The sequence below is a fragment of the Acanthopagrus latus genome, chromosome 10 (assembly GCF_904848185.1).
Source record: "Acanthopagrus latus isolate v.2019 chromosome 10, fAcaLat1.1, whole genome shotgun sequence".
Taxonomy (NCBI): Eukaryota; Metazoa; Chordata; class Actinopteri; order Spariformes; family Sparidae; genus Acanthopagrus; species Acanthopagrus latus.
The window spans coordinates 1870306-1884342 of NC_051048.1; the positions used below are offsets into that span (position 1 = coordinate 1870306).

Below are 14037 nucleotides of genomic sequence, written 5' to 3' on the forward strand. Positions count from 1 at the left end.
ATCAGAGTGAAGAAATAAGAAACATCCTTGAATGTAATAAATACCCAGTCATTTTTGTACATGCAGTGTATCACAGTCTACTAACCGTGGCTTCACCGTAGTATTCCTCCTTCACTCTGACATGGCTGTTTGTCTGCAAAATGAGAAAAGTAAAAACATCAAGCCTCATTCAAGAAATTACTGAATGCATGAATTTGATCCCATTACGTTCCCTGTTGAATTTGTGATGTAATGTTTTTAGGAATGGGTCCAAATTTAGTTTTACATCCTCTGCTCATGTTGATGCACACAGGCGTGTGCACATGGCTGTTGTTGATTATTATAATGGTCTGTAGCAGGTTATAGTTAAATAATACATCTCACAGATATAAAATGAATACAACAGATCTTTTAAAACATGCATTGAGATTGTCTAAACTGTGGGCTAAAGAATGCTGTAGTCTGTAGTCCTAAAAGCAGAAATCTGTTAGCATGTTAGCACACACTGTTCCCTCGTCTCAAAGTCTTTGAGGTTTCTGAATTTGTTTTCAGTTAAAAAATCCATCATTAATGTCCCCCAGTTTAATCCTGAAGCTCTTCATGTGCTAACAACAGTTAGCGGTTGCTAACAAGTGTCTGAATGAGACTACAGAGGCTGTCGGGGACATTAAACGTCCTCACAGCAACACGGAGACTCATCTACTCACTAGTCCGTCTTTACAGGCCACTTTAGTTCCACACTGTTCTAACTCTGACTTTACAACTTGGACACTGATCAGTTTATAGAAAACCTGGATAGTAATTGTGCAGTAAGACTCTTAGTGGTGGAGACGTTTCAGTCATGTGACCGTGATGTCGTCGGTTTGTAGCCTAACATTAGCTTCTTACTGCTACACAGTTAATTTAGCTTCACACATCACAGAGTGGAGTTCATCTGTGGAGACTATCTGGATCAACAGAACCTGGACGGATCACACACTTTTCTTTTTTCGATGATATTCTGAAATCCAGATAAAAAAAATCCCACAACGGGAACCAAAGCCAAGCTAACTTCAGGGCTGGATTATAAAAATATGTTATCCCTACACCACTTAATATAAAATGAAATATGCCTTTGACTTAAACCACCTCAAAATCTTAATATAAATGCATGTATATATATTTCAATCAGCAGATGAGGAGAACTCACCTGAGGGCCTGCAGCTCCACCTGGCTGTTTACTCTCCATGGTGATCAAGCTGGTGCTGCGAGGACGTCCTGATAAAATGATGCATTCACAAAACAAACAAATCAGTTGGACAAGCTGAGGCTGATTCACCCCCCCCCTTATATCCACCCTTGCCTACAGCCATTTCATCCATGAGAAATCTTGAGATGACTCACCAAGGTGGTAATGATCAGGCTCCACCCAAACCCTCTTGGCTAAGAAAACCTTATGTCGACTGTCTGCAACAGATACAAAACAATAAAGGTAAAACTCTCTGATGCAGCCCAGAGGAGTACGTTTGACAAAGTTTTACTAAAGGACTTCATTAAAGCATCAAACAGTTTATTAATCAGGACTGAGTTAAGATGTTACAGATAGAAGTTCAGCCACAACAGAAGCTTTATAGAAAACTGAGAAACCCAAATGAATTGTTATTTGGTTTCTATATATTGCTATATATATCTATATATTAAATCTATTAAATCCCTAAATATTCATATTTAATACACAAACGAGGAAACTCTGTGTCTTACCTTCACCTCGATCGACTGGCGCTGAATAGCGGAGTGCAATGATGTGCAAACATATTAAGGATGTACCCCTGACTTCCTGTATCCTGGGTGTTGCTCTTCTCATTTCAAATGCATCATGTTAACCCTTTCAGCACACCCAAATCCATGACCCAGCTCTGCTCAACACGTCAAGATTTAATCCCGTTTCAACAGTTAACATGTTCATTTGGCTCAGTTTGAGTCCTATGCAGCAGATGTTTTCCATAGCAGACACCAAAGCGGGAAACAAAGGAGATACAGATTGTCGGAAGAGTTGAGATCCATCTACTCCTGTCTAAGAGATATCAGTATGCACACACACACACACACACACACACACACACACACACACACACACACACACACACACTCACAACATACACTCCTGCCAGACACCAGACATCATACAAAGTCCTGAAATGATTCTGCAACATGTTAAAGCTTGGCCTGCTGCATTATGTTTGCCATAAAGTCATTTAAACTTCGCTGTGTGCCTGTGTAAAATAAGGAACTGCACTCAGAGTTTGTCTCTCTGTCTCTGATGATCAGAATGAGAGTTAAGTATTAGCTTTGCAAAGTAGAAAACTGTGTAATGTGTGATTACGTTTGAAATCGATGTATTAGAGGTTGGCAGTGTAATGAAGGGAATGTTGAATCATTCGAGTAAAACAAAGACAGGTGAAGGGGGTTGTGAGGAGAAAAGGGGAAGTAGCAGAGGCTGTGGAAAGAGGAAGTAGCAGAGGCTGTGGAAAGAGGAAGTAGCAGAGGCTGTGGAAAGAAGAAGTAGCAGAGGCTGTGGAAAGAAGAAGTAGCAGAGGCTGTGGAAAGAGGAAGTAGTCAGGCCTTGTACAGAATCACAGTATGATTGACCTGGTAAACTGGAGCATGTTAAACTAATGCTAAGAGAGCTAATGGTAATCAGTAAAGAAACAGCGTGGGCACAGACCGTGATAAAGTATTATGAAATCTTAATCAAGGGGTGATCAGCCAGTGGATGGAGGGATGCTGAAGAACTGTCCAAATAATTGCATGAGACCAAGCTAATATCAGAAGTAAGAGGGTGTAAGACCAGAGGAGCACGGACTAAAATCAGTTCTTCCACTTGAGACAACACCTGAGACGGATTACGTGACCGGCCTGGACATCGCAAAAAGGATTACAAGAAATCTTCAGCAGCAACAAACCAAGAGAATAAAAGAACAAGGGATTAACCATTTTTCCCAACCAGCTGAGCATTATTAATTGGCACTGGAATACTTTTGTTCACTGCTGGGAGGGAGTTTCAACTTCGAGGGAGTTCTGAGGGCTTCAGGTGCCAAACCAGAGGAAGCAGGGTGGACGTTAGGATTCAGGCAGTTAGAAGCTAGCGAGCCTCCCTATTACCAGCTAAAAATCCATATTTAAAATTCACACTTTTTAGCAACGTATTTGTAGGTTTAGGGATCAAACCCTTTATAAGGGAGAGCGGGTCGAGTATCTCCTGGACAGGGGTAAAGCTCTGATGTGATATAAATCATTAACTGGTTAACTGTGAACAAGTTTTCTCACAAAAGTTATTACAACACAGGTTGGAAAAGCTCTGTTATCAAAAAGGGACAGAATGGAAAATGAATGAGAAAGAAAGGTGTGTTTAAAGATTGCTCGTACCTGACTTGCACTCAGCTCTGTTCATGACACCTATTTGCATACGACGAAATGTAACCAACCCACATCCACAGCGCACGAAGACAAACGTGCCCGCTGTGCAAGTGGATGTTGAGTCATTACCTCGAATTACAAGAAAACGAAACTTGTGATGAGCTGAGAAACAGAGAAACAAAGATGTGGAGAGATTGAGCATGAAAACATTTTCTTACACACTGATGAAGTTCAATAAACATTTAATAAATTAAAAATCAATATTAGCAGCAGTCTTGACAACAGAAAAATGTCCATCTGACAAAAAAAGCGACTTTCTTGTTGCGGCTCTACAGCAAAAGATGAGAGACTCTTAAAGATGTGAACAAACTTAGAGGGCAGTTACCACCGTTTTGTTGGACGATGACCAATCTCCTTTATTTAGAGCTCGTTTTATTCTGTTCAGCGTCACACTCCTGAAGGTCTGAGTCTCAGTCGCACCACAGACAGTTAACACTATGGAGGCTCGGCTCCAGCAACAGTAGTAACAGACATCCTAAATAAAACCTTTTATAATAAACAAAATGATCTGAAATGTAAACGGGTCATGTGATGTTGTAATGAATCTGAAATGTAAGAAAGTAACAGCTTGTGTCAGTGGCATCAACAGAAGCGGCAGTGAGGCATGTGCAAACTATAAAACTGTTCAAAAAGGCTTTTTTTTCCAATCATACAGTACAAAGTAACGCAATGATTTATAACAAAAAACATGACATGCATGACAGCAACGCTTCCACATGTTCCAAAGTAAAATCCTCTCGAGACTTTCTCATGTCATTCGCGATGAAATGATCAAATACTGGATCTGTGCTTCAGGGTTTTTGTTCAGGTCGGCAGCAGTTGGTCATCACAGTGTCCTTTGCACGCAGAGACCCAGACTGCCTGGGTTCGCTCTGCTGGAGACTGTGCAAGCGTTCAGTCCAACATGTACAGAGGAAACAAAAGACTTCAGAAGAAGCCTGAATCAGGTCTTTGTAGCGCTGACTTTGACACTTCGCTGCCAAATGTTTCTCGCGCTGTTCGCGATTCCAGGACGTACCCACAGCTGCGTTCCTCAGGGCTCTATATTCTATTCGAGGCCCAGGGAGAAGTTAATCCCACGGACGATGCCGATGATGATGGGTTGCCAGGCAACCAGGTATCGGAGCCAATCGAGCAGCTGCCCGTACAGGACATGTGTCTTCTCCCAGCTGGCAGGGGACAAAGGAATTAAGGAGAGCACTCAATAAAGAAGTTTAATGGGTCAAGTCTTGTTGGACATCAGGATGCAACCTGTGAGGAGATTTATTTAAACGAGACAGTTCCAATGATAAAGAAAGGAAGGGAGGGGAGAGGAAAGGAACAAGATGAGAGGAAGGAAAGGAAAGGAAAAAGATGAGAGGAAGAACAGGAATGATATAAGGAATCATACTTCCCCATCATTCTGCAAATAAAAGGATACGGGTTGTTCATCATCCTCTTCAAGTCAACCTTCTCGTTGCAGTACGGACACGTCTGCTTCTTACCCACGATGCACCACCCGCGGATGCAGAACTCGTGGAATCTGAGCGGAGGGGCAAGTTAAGGCAGAAAACCTGAAACTCCTTTACTCTTACATTAACAAATGACACAGTCACAGTTTACCAATGTCTGCACAATTACATTAGCTGGGAAACACAATGGGTCCACATCATATAGTCTTACAAGTACAAAAGTAAGATTACAATATCACTGAAAAGTAGCACTTAACACACGTTTTTCTAATTAAATATTCAGGTGCCTTGCGAAAAGCGGCATTGTGTGCCCTCACAATACCCCTGCTTTATAGTGAATTGAGCATTTGACTCATGATAATTCTTTATTGATAGTTTGCTTTGATTACTTATCATAATTAATTAGACAGCCAAATTTAACCCCAAACTCCCTATTAATGTTGCATGAAGCACAACACAGGTAACTTGCTGTTGCAGTTTAACAAGTTTTTTCTGAAATAATATTGTTTAGGGACAGATAAAAGCAGTAAAAAGCATCCATGACCTGTTTGTTTGCTGAGTCAACCAGCTACAAGACACATAAATCTTTTTCTCCTGCAGGATTTTACTGAGCTTCAGGATACATGTGTCCACAGGAGAGCTGGTAGGTGTCTTCTATGAATCCTTCCTCCTCCACATCCACCAGGATCCTCTGGCCACACACTGCGCAGATATCGTCAGTCAGGCTCCTGCTGGGCATCCCTCCCTTGTTGTAGTACTGGAAAATGCAAAAGCAAGGCCAACGGTTTGTTAATTTACAACAATAGAGTCTAAAAATATGCCGAATTAGCCATCAGCAGTTTCTGTTTAAAATGTACCAATGGATGTGCAGGCAGCTTCCAGTGGATTACTTTAAAACTGAAGAAAACCTAAAATTGCGATGTTTTTTAGGCAAGTTCTGCAGTTATAAGGAGCGCCTGTTTTCTATGATATTCAAGCAGATTTTGGATGTTTGTTATGATGTTGATTCATGAACTAAATGGGGGAAACTAAATCTAAAGGGTGTTTAATATAAACTAGCACTGATACTTGAACATTTTTCATGAGGAATCCATCTTTTTCAAAGGTGTTTTACCCCGATTGTAGAAGCCATGCAGTCAGAGCAGATTTCAGCGAAGTCTCTGCCCATGACGCCGTAGTAAAGCCCGTAAAACAGCATGATGACACCGATGTCCATCGAGTCCTCTGCCTTGATCCTGCAGGGAGAGACAAAGATCAGCTGTCTCTTCATAAGTAGAAACAATCAATGTGTATTATCTTGCCAATTAAAGCCATAGAAATTGTGCTTAGCTGAACCGAGAGACAATTAAATTGACAGAAATAACTTTAAGGCCATTATACTGCACACTGAGGCTTTACAGTCTATTGTTATTACAGTTTATCAGCCTTTAAATAAAGAGAGCAGTTCTGCTGTTTCACTGCTGGAGCAGCCAGAGATCAAAACATAAAGGCCACATATTCAACATGAAGGTGGTTGTACTGAAGGTTTCTCCCTTATTTGTTCTTCAGATTATTTTGATCATCTGTTTATCATTTCGGTCACTTTTCAACTAAGTTAATATTTGACTTTGGCTCCTCCAAACAACAGAGGAAAAGATGATTAACAAGTTTTACAGGATGTCCACGATGAGGATTTGACGCTTTTCTTTGTGTGACAGTAAATGAAGAATCTTTGGCTTTTGGTTTTGACTGTCGGTTTGAGATACGAAGAAAGTTGTAGATATCAACTTTTATCACAATTCTGACATTGTAAAGATGAAACTGCAAATAATCTGCGGAATAATCGATAGTAAAAATGTTAAAAAATATTGTTATTTTTTGTTTGGATAGCAAAAATGTGGATATAATTCCCTTCCCCCGAGTCTAATGACGAAACAAACATCCTCACACGGAGGGCAGATTCAGATTCATCAACATCTGAACTCTCACACCACCTTCAAGACTTTATTAAGGATTTTTTTAAGCAATTAAGGAAGTCACATTTTTCAGCCTTTCCCTTGCACCTCCATCACTATCACTCAGGCCTCCAGACTGAGACGATTTTTGGAGACCGATGTCGAAACATTATACAAAATTGACAACCAACAATAACACAGTGACAACTGTTCAAGTTTGGGCTCTAACAGACACGTCTGATCTACTGACTGTCAGCGATGACTCACCTGAAGAAGCCGTTGAAGCCGAACATGGTGAACATGATGGCCAGGTAGCCCAGGATGCCCACCGCATAGCTCAGCTTGTAGATCAACAGGAACCACTTGTACACCATCCTGAAAAACACACCATAAATAAATCATCACTCCATGACAGGGCTTTGCTTTTCTTCTAACTCAAATAGCACACCAGCAACGATCTTCACGGCTCAGTTTCCAGGATCGTTAATATCCTAAACTTTGGCCCATTTCTTCTTCGTCTTTTTTAATAATGAACTTAAATGAAAAAACAGCCCAGTGATGAAAGTCAGGGCGTCTTTCCTCGTCTCACCTCGGCGTCCTGCAGGACAGCGGCTTGCGGGTGGCTCTGAAGATGACGTAGCTGGTGACGACGGAGAACATGCCCCACATGGACAGAAACCTCCACCAGTACAGTTTGATGGTGAAGTACAGAGGAACCACCCACATCTGGATGAGAGTCACCAGCTGAGGAGGAGAACAACACTTTACTATACTTTGTAATAACTGATTCTCCTGCTGCTTTGGCCTGATCTTTCTTCCCCTCTTGTTCCTGACGCTTTCTAATCGATTGTACACACTGTGAAACCTTCTGAGGGACACTTGTTAAAAATCTAAGCAGGACCATTTTACACGTTAGTTCATCAGTCATGGTTAGAAGTCTTCAGGAGCCGACAAAGAGGAGCTTTGTCACATCTGAGCGAACAACACCGGCGATGTCGTCAGATTCATGTCACAGTCTGGAGATTGTAAATTTAGCGGAAAGCTGCTTATAAACTGAAGAACTGGAGTTTATAAGATGGAGATATTTACTGGGCAGGAGGAAGGAAGTTAAAGAATGTGTGAAACTTCTTTAAATACCACACGATTAGTAGGAGCCACCAGGGGACTGATGGAAAGTCAGGTGAAGTATCGCAGTGTGCAAAACATTTCTGGAGCTTCACAGCAAAACACAGTCGCAGCATCCTGCTAAACAACTTAAGTGGTTTTAAATCAAGTCTCCAGCTACGTCAGTTGTTTAGCAGAATGCTGCAAATCTGTCTCAGTGTGAAGCTCCAGAACTGTTCTGTGGACTACGAGACTTCACCAGACTTTCCATCAGCACACAAAGGAGGAGGTGACGTCTCCATACGGACAGTCCATTCACATTCAGAACTTGCCTTGGAAACTTCACGTTTTTAAGTTTTCTTCTGTATCGAAGTGTTCCAGTGATGGTTATCTGTACATGCACATGTACACTGCAAACAGGAAGTGCTTCCAACTAATTCGGGCAAGTTTAAATTGAGGGTTTTTTTTCCCCTTGTTTTACATTTCAAAACAAATCTCCAGCCACTTCAGACTTCGACCTGACTTTGCAACAGCATGGAGGGAGGAGATGATACACCGTCACCACTCACATTGTAGGACCGGTGGTGCCGCTGCTTCCACTGCACCAGGACTATCTGAGCCACCACCAGCGTGGCGATGAGGATCACCACCATCTCTGCATGCATGGCCTTATGACCCCGGTGCTCCTCATGCAGACGCTCATGCCGCACCCTGGCAAGAAGAAGAGAGGGGAACAGTAAGCATGTGAGGATGGATGGTGGAGGTGGAGGTGGAGGGGCTGATGCATGCACAATTTCAACACATGACCAGTGATGACAATGGAAACCAAGTGGACCAGAAACAGGCTGTGTGCTCACTTCCAGCTCTCTTCGTGTGTCATCTTCAGCAGGCCGTCCTGTAACAGAGACAGAAATAGCAGCTGGGAGTCTCTCTGGACGCGTTTATGTAGGTCAATACAACTTCCCACGCTTGTTAACACGTACAACGTTCAGTCAGAGTGAAGTGGGCAACATAAGATGTGACATATAGTGAAGAAAAAAGGCGTTTTCTTGTGTGTCTGTGTTGCCACGTCCCAACAGCTGCAGCCTCACATCTGACAGCTCGTTCACAGCTGACCAGCTAGCTAGCAGGACGTTAGCTACAGTTAGCCACAGTTTACTGCTGAGTTTTACGTTTAAATGGTCGTAAATCAGGACTAACGTTGTGCGAACAGATGCGTTAATAACCCGGGTTCTTACCTGGGGGTGCACACCCGCCATTCTTTGTTTGTTTTGATTTTTTCAGCCTCTCCCGGTGGAAGCTAGCCGGCGAAGAGCAGCTACGTTAGCTCTGCTCTGACAGCAGCTCCCCCGCTGCTCCGTGTACGGCAAGTCAACAGGGCCAAACTCATACGTGCATGACATATGGCTCAATTTGTCCCCATCACTTTTTAGAGCCAAAATACTTTAAAAAAAATAAGAGTAACATGGAACCATAAATGTTAAGGTTAGCGTTACAAATGAAAATGCTTAACAGACATCCACTTTGGTAATTCTGGTGCAAAATAATTACCAAATAAACATTTTAAGATCTTATTCCTACAGGAATCTACCAGGCTGTGCACTGTAAAATCCAGTTACTGAGTCCTCAAACAACTCACATGTCTGACATAAGGTCTCTGTGTATATCAGGCCAAAAAAAGGCAGCTAAATGAGACCACAGAGGTCATCAGATATATTTAATATCATGTCATGGTATCAGTGTCCTTTTGGCAAATTCTTTTATACTTCAAAAAGTTCATTATCTTGCAGAAAAATAAATGCAAGTACCATAAGCTTATTTTCTGTAATAATATAAAAATCTTGAACCGAGGTACTTAAGGGATTTTTTAAGATTTTTAATTGTTTCTATGCCCTTTTAACAAATCTCCATGCAGTGTTGTCCCCACTTTTATCATCTCTGGCATCATACTAAACCTTTTACACTGCCTGCAGTCACACATGTTGAGACGGGTTGAAAATGTTCCACCACTTTAACACAACTCACTGCAAGTCAATGATACAGGAGACAGAGTTATTGAATATCTTATAGCAGCATTCAAATGAAATAAGCAAATTTTATGTTCTGGTCAGTATCTTGTTTTCAGGTCACTACATGATAACGTCACCTCCGGTGTGTGCAGTCTGATGGTAGTTATAGAAATGGAAATTTCACAAGTAAAAAACACTGTAGACGAGAATATTCACACTCATCCTTTTATTTCATTGTGGTTTGATGCAACAGGTTAGCAACAGTTTCAACTCTGCATACACAATCTGATGAAAAGATTGTGGAAAATCCTCTTGAATCGACTGAGGAGAAATGGAGGCTGCCTCATGCTCATGTTCTTCCTGTGGGAGGAAAGAAAGAATGTATATTAACTAACACGTCAAACATTTTGGTCTTACAGCTGCAACTAGAGCCGAGTTCGCTCAGACATCCAAGGAAGGTTTGTGCCATCTTTGGTCTTTCAACCTCTGGTGGAAACTACGAATGGCAGGAAAAAGCATCATCACAGCGAACTGTCCGTCTGTACATTACTACTGGATCAGATTTTCAAACTAAAATACATACCAGACAAGAAGCAGCACCACGTGACACTGGAGATCATCATGAAGCATCTCTGGCAGAGACTTCCACCCTGAAAGTGACAAGTAACAAGTTAGCTGAGAAGCTTAAGACAAGACTTTGATTTATTCACATCTTCTGAATTCGCTCAGACATCCAAGGAAGGTTTTGGCCATCTTTGGTCTTTCGACCTCTGGTGGAAACTACGAATGGCAGGAAATAATGTCATCACAGCGACTGGTTGTCAACAGAAATAAAACTTCACGGAGCAGCTTCTTTAGAAAGGACATTACTCTTTAAAAAATAAAAACCTACCAGCTTCACAGGCTTCGATTGCCATTAATGTGATGGACAACAGCGCCGCCAGCAGGATGCTGACCCTGAAAGTTAAGACAGAGAAAGTTAGATCTAAAAGCAAAGAGATGTGTGAAGTTCACAGATCTTTATTGTTCGCTCAGACATCCAAGGAAGGTTTTGGCCATCTTTGGTCTTTCGACCTCTGGTGGAAACTACGAATGGCAGGAAATAATGTCATCACAGCGACTGGATGCAAGCAGAAAAGCTACCTGAGCAAATATTGTTATCCTAAAAAGCAGACGTACCAGCTTCACGGCCTTTGACTGCAGTCACTCCGACAAGAACTTGGATGGATGCTGAACTGTCATCACCAACACGTTCATCCTGAAAATTAAGAGAGGAAGTTAGATCTGAAAGCAGTGAGGTGTGAAATGACAAGTTTACAGATCTTTATTGTTCGCTCAGACATCCAAGGAAGGTTTTGGCCATCTTTGGTCTGTCGACCTCTGGTGGAAACTACGAATGGCAGGAAATAATGTCATCACAGCGACAGGATGTAAGCAGAACAGCTACTTTAGCAAATGTTTTAATCATGAATACATACCAGCGTCACAGGCTTTGATTGCCGCCACTCTTGATGGTAAATCCCACCACCAAGACCGTCAACCTGAAAGTCAGACAGATGAATTTAGTTCTGTAAGTGATGTTAGGTGACAAGTCAACATATCTTTATTGTTCGCTCAGACATCCAAGGAAGGTTTTGGCCATCTTTGGTCGTTAGACCTCTGGTGGAAACTACGAATGGCAGGAAAAAATGTCATCACAGCGACAGGACTCAACATTTCACACAGCAGCTTCTGTAGGAAACAGATTAAAAATACCTACCAGCTTCACAGGCTTGGATCGCCATCACTCTTGATCGCTTTGATGGATGCAGCACCGTTGCTTCAACAAGACGTCCACCCTGAAAGTGACACAGATTAAATAAGTTTAAAAAGGCCAAAACACGTTATGAGACAAGTTACACACTGCTGGTTTTCGCTCAGACATCCAAGGAAGGTTTTGGCCATCTTTGGTCTTTCGACCTCTGGTGGAAACTACGAATGGCAGGAAATAATGTCATCACAGCGAAAATATGCAAATAGTCTTCAATCACGGGACACAAATCAAAAGATCATTTGAAGAAACTCATTTCAAACAGAGACTGGAATACACAGTTAAACATTTCTATGTAGTAACATCTTCAAATTAGTTTTCATAATCAACTAAATCCTGTTTTTTTTTAATTGAATTTAATGCGTAGATTCTGTTCTGTTTTCATCTTATTTTGGGTTTTATTGGTACATGTTCAGAATAAAATACAGAATTTGCTCATTTTCTCTGAATTACATAATTTTAAATGGAACTGTGTTATACTTTTGACTGTTCGGAGGGTGCAAGTCAACATCACGTCGAAGTCCTGACTGGCATTCTTCATTGTTTTGTTGACTTAATCAAAATATATTGGTGCAGATTTTTAAGAAGGATCTTTGGGGTATTTCTGATATATTGTTGGCACAAAAACAGCTCTCGCTTAATAAAAATTTATAGTCATTATCCAGAACTGGAAGACTGAAATTATGAAATCATAAAAATAGTTGGCAAGTCATTTTCTTTCACTCAACTGATCGGTTCAGCCCAGCATCTACTTTTATTACTTCACTGTAGTTTTATTTTGATATCACAAAAACCCAGTAAATGTATTGATCAACTCACCGGTACCGAGGGTCCAGTGGAGCGGATTCATTTCTGCGTGGCATCTTCCAGAGTGTCCCTGAAGGTCATCATCCCCCTGAAAACAAGCAAATGTCAAATTAAATAAGCATGTTGGAGCCCGTCATTAACTCAATTAACGTCAAATCAATTTAAAAGGACACGCTCAGACATCCAAGGAAGGTTTTGGCCATCTTTGGTCTTTCGACCTCTGGTGGAAACTACGAATGGCAGGAAATAATGTCATCACAGCGTAGAAGGACACGTGGTTCAGAAGGTTAAGGTGGGAAAATATCTTAATAAACCATCTCTAACCTTCTCGAACACGTGGGCAACAGCTCCGAGGTGACGCCGGCATCATCAAGACCAAACGGGCGCCAAGGACGAAACACTTTTAAACCCTGGAAAGATAAAACAGAAGTCATTAAAGTCAGTTAAATACACATTACTCTTTGGAAAAGTGACCCACGTTTAGATACGCAACATCATTGTATATCTTTTACTGTAATATTGTTCATATCTTGACCTCTTTAATCCACTTTATTTTCTATAAAGCACTTTAATGCTGAGAGACTTCATTGGATGAGAGCTGATTTTTCATAATACTTGTTGAATTTCAGTCCATTTGTTCTTTGCTAGAAGCCACAGAAACAAACACGGATGTGTATTTTATGGCTTCATCTCTTCCATATTGGAAAGTTCCAGCACCTCCAACTACATTTCTCTGTGATCTACATCACTAATGATGAAAGAAACACGAGGTCTTGCTTTAATGTGCCACTAATTAATGTGGTTGTAATGAAGAAAAGGCTCAACTTTAACCGTTTTAACACGTTGAGTTAAGACACCGACAGGGACATTTTTTAACAACGTGTGCAGAGGCGTCGTTTCTGAAACAAATCTACCACCATCCGTGAAATTAACTCACCATCTGTGCCGAGGGTCGCCATCTTTACCTTCTACACACTGTTCTCAACACGTACAAGCTTCCATTTGATGTGTAAAGAGTCGTTTTAAGGTGTATTTACCGTGAAAGTCAGGAGAGTGTGGATCCTCCTGCTGCCTGGACTCCTCCGCAGCGTCAAGTGAGCGCAGAGCAACGCTCGCTTCTTTATGAGCCAAAATGGCGGCGGGTAAACCGATTAATGGCGCCTTACCGCCACCTGCTGGACTGGAGGGTAAACTGTTCGGTACTCAGTGTTAATAAGTACTGTTTACATATCTTCTTCTTCTTCTTCTTCTTCTTCTTCTTCTTCTTCTTCTTCTCCTCTGTCTTCTTCTTCTTCTCTTGTTGTTGTTTTACTTCTCTTTCTTCTTCTTCTTCTTCTTCTTCTTCTTCTTCTTCTTCTTCTTCTTCTTCTTCTCTTGTTGTTGTTGTTCTTCTTCTTCTTCTTCTCTTTCTTCTTCTTCTCCCTCTTGTTGTTGTTGTTTTTCTTCTTCTTCTACATACCTGTTGTTGTTCTTCTCCTTCTCTGATC

The 14037-nt window shown here is 41.4% G+C and overlaps 1 protein-coding gene, 1 long non-coding RNA gene and 7 other non-coding genes across 10 annotated transcripts; all 9 read right to left on the reverse strand.

Annotated features, from left to right (window-relative positions):
- Positions 1-3600: 3600 nt before the first annotated feature.
- Positions 3601-9446, reverse strand: rnf175 (ring finger protein 175). The gene is made up of 9 exons (XM_037111007.1): positions 9163-9446; positions 8782-8819; positions 8494-8635; positions 7410-7564; positions 7088-7195; positions 6001-6121; positions 5510-5643; positions 4856-4957; positions 3601-4604 (listed from the first exon to the last, which is right to left on the reverse strand). The coding sequence occupies exons 1-9, from the start codon at positions 9181-9183 to the stop codon at positions 4484-4486; spliced, it is 942 nt and encodes a 313-aa protein (XP_036966902.1). The 5' UTR covers positions 9184-9446; the 3' UTR covers positions 3601-4483.
- A 694-nt stretch (positions 9447-10140) lies between these two features.
- On the reverse strand, positions 10141-13796 carry LOC119027356. 2 transcript variants are annotated; one of them, XR_005077358.1, is made up of 9 exons: positions 13488-13796; positions 12875-12960; positions 12563-12638; positions 11693-11771; positions 11412-11474; positions 11113-11191; positions 10826-10890; positions 10517-10583; positions 10141-10293 (listed from the first exon to the last, which is right to left on the reverse strand). It is a non-coding gene; the product is annotated as an uncharacterized LOC119027356 (long non-coding RNA). The 2 variants fall into 2 exon arrangements; XR_005077357.1 differs by having other exon boundaries at positions 13588-13789.
- LOC119027894 lies at positions 10371-10463 on the reverse strand. Its single transcript, XR_005077507.1, has one exon. It is a non-coding gene; the product is annotated as a small nucleolar RNA SNORD14 (small nucleolar RNA).
- LOC119027890 lies at positions 10655-10747 on the reverse strand. The gene has a single exon (XR_005077503.1). It is a non-coding gene; the product is annotated as a small nucleolar RNA SNORD14 (small nucleolar RNA).
- LOC119027891 lies at positions 10961-11053 on the reverse strand. The gene has a single exon (XR_005077504.1). It is a non-coding gene; the product is annotated as a small nucleolar RNA SNORD14 (small nucleolar RNA).
- On the reverse strand, positions 11265-11357 carry LOC119027889. The gene has a single exon (XR_005077502.1). It is a non-coding gene; the product is annotated as a small nucleolar RNA SNORD14 (small nucleolar RNA).
- Positions 11544-11636, reverse strand: LOC119027893. Its single transcript, XR_005077506.1, has one exon. It is a non-coding gene; the product is annotated as a small nucleolar RNA SNORD14 (small nucleolar RNA).
- On the reverse strand, positions 11846-11938 carry LOC119027892. Its single transcript, XR_005077505.1, has one exon. It is a non-coding gene; the product is annotated as a small nucleolar RNA SNORD14 (small nucleolar RNA).
- On the reverse strand, positions 12722-12814 carry LOC119027895. The gene has a single exon (XR_005077508.1). It is a non-coding gene; the product is annotated as a small nucleolar RNA SNORD14 (small nucleolar RNA).
- Positions 13797-14037: the final 241 nt, after the last annotated feature.

Bases quoted from the DNA above. Each gene is read 5' to 3' on its own strand.
- rnf175 (XM_037111007.1), bottom strand. From the start codon at position 9,183: ATGGCGGGTGTGCACCCCCAG. The intron at 8,820-9,162 runs GTAAGAACCCGG...TCTCTGTTACAG, and splicing joins TGGCGGGTGTGCACCCCCAG to GACGGCCTGCTGAAGATGAC. The intron at 7,196-7,409 runs GTGAGACGAGGA...TGTGTTTTTCAG, and splicing joins CTGTCCTGCAGGACGCCGAG to GATGGTGTACAAGTGGTTCC.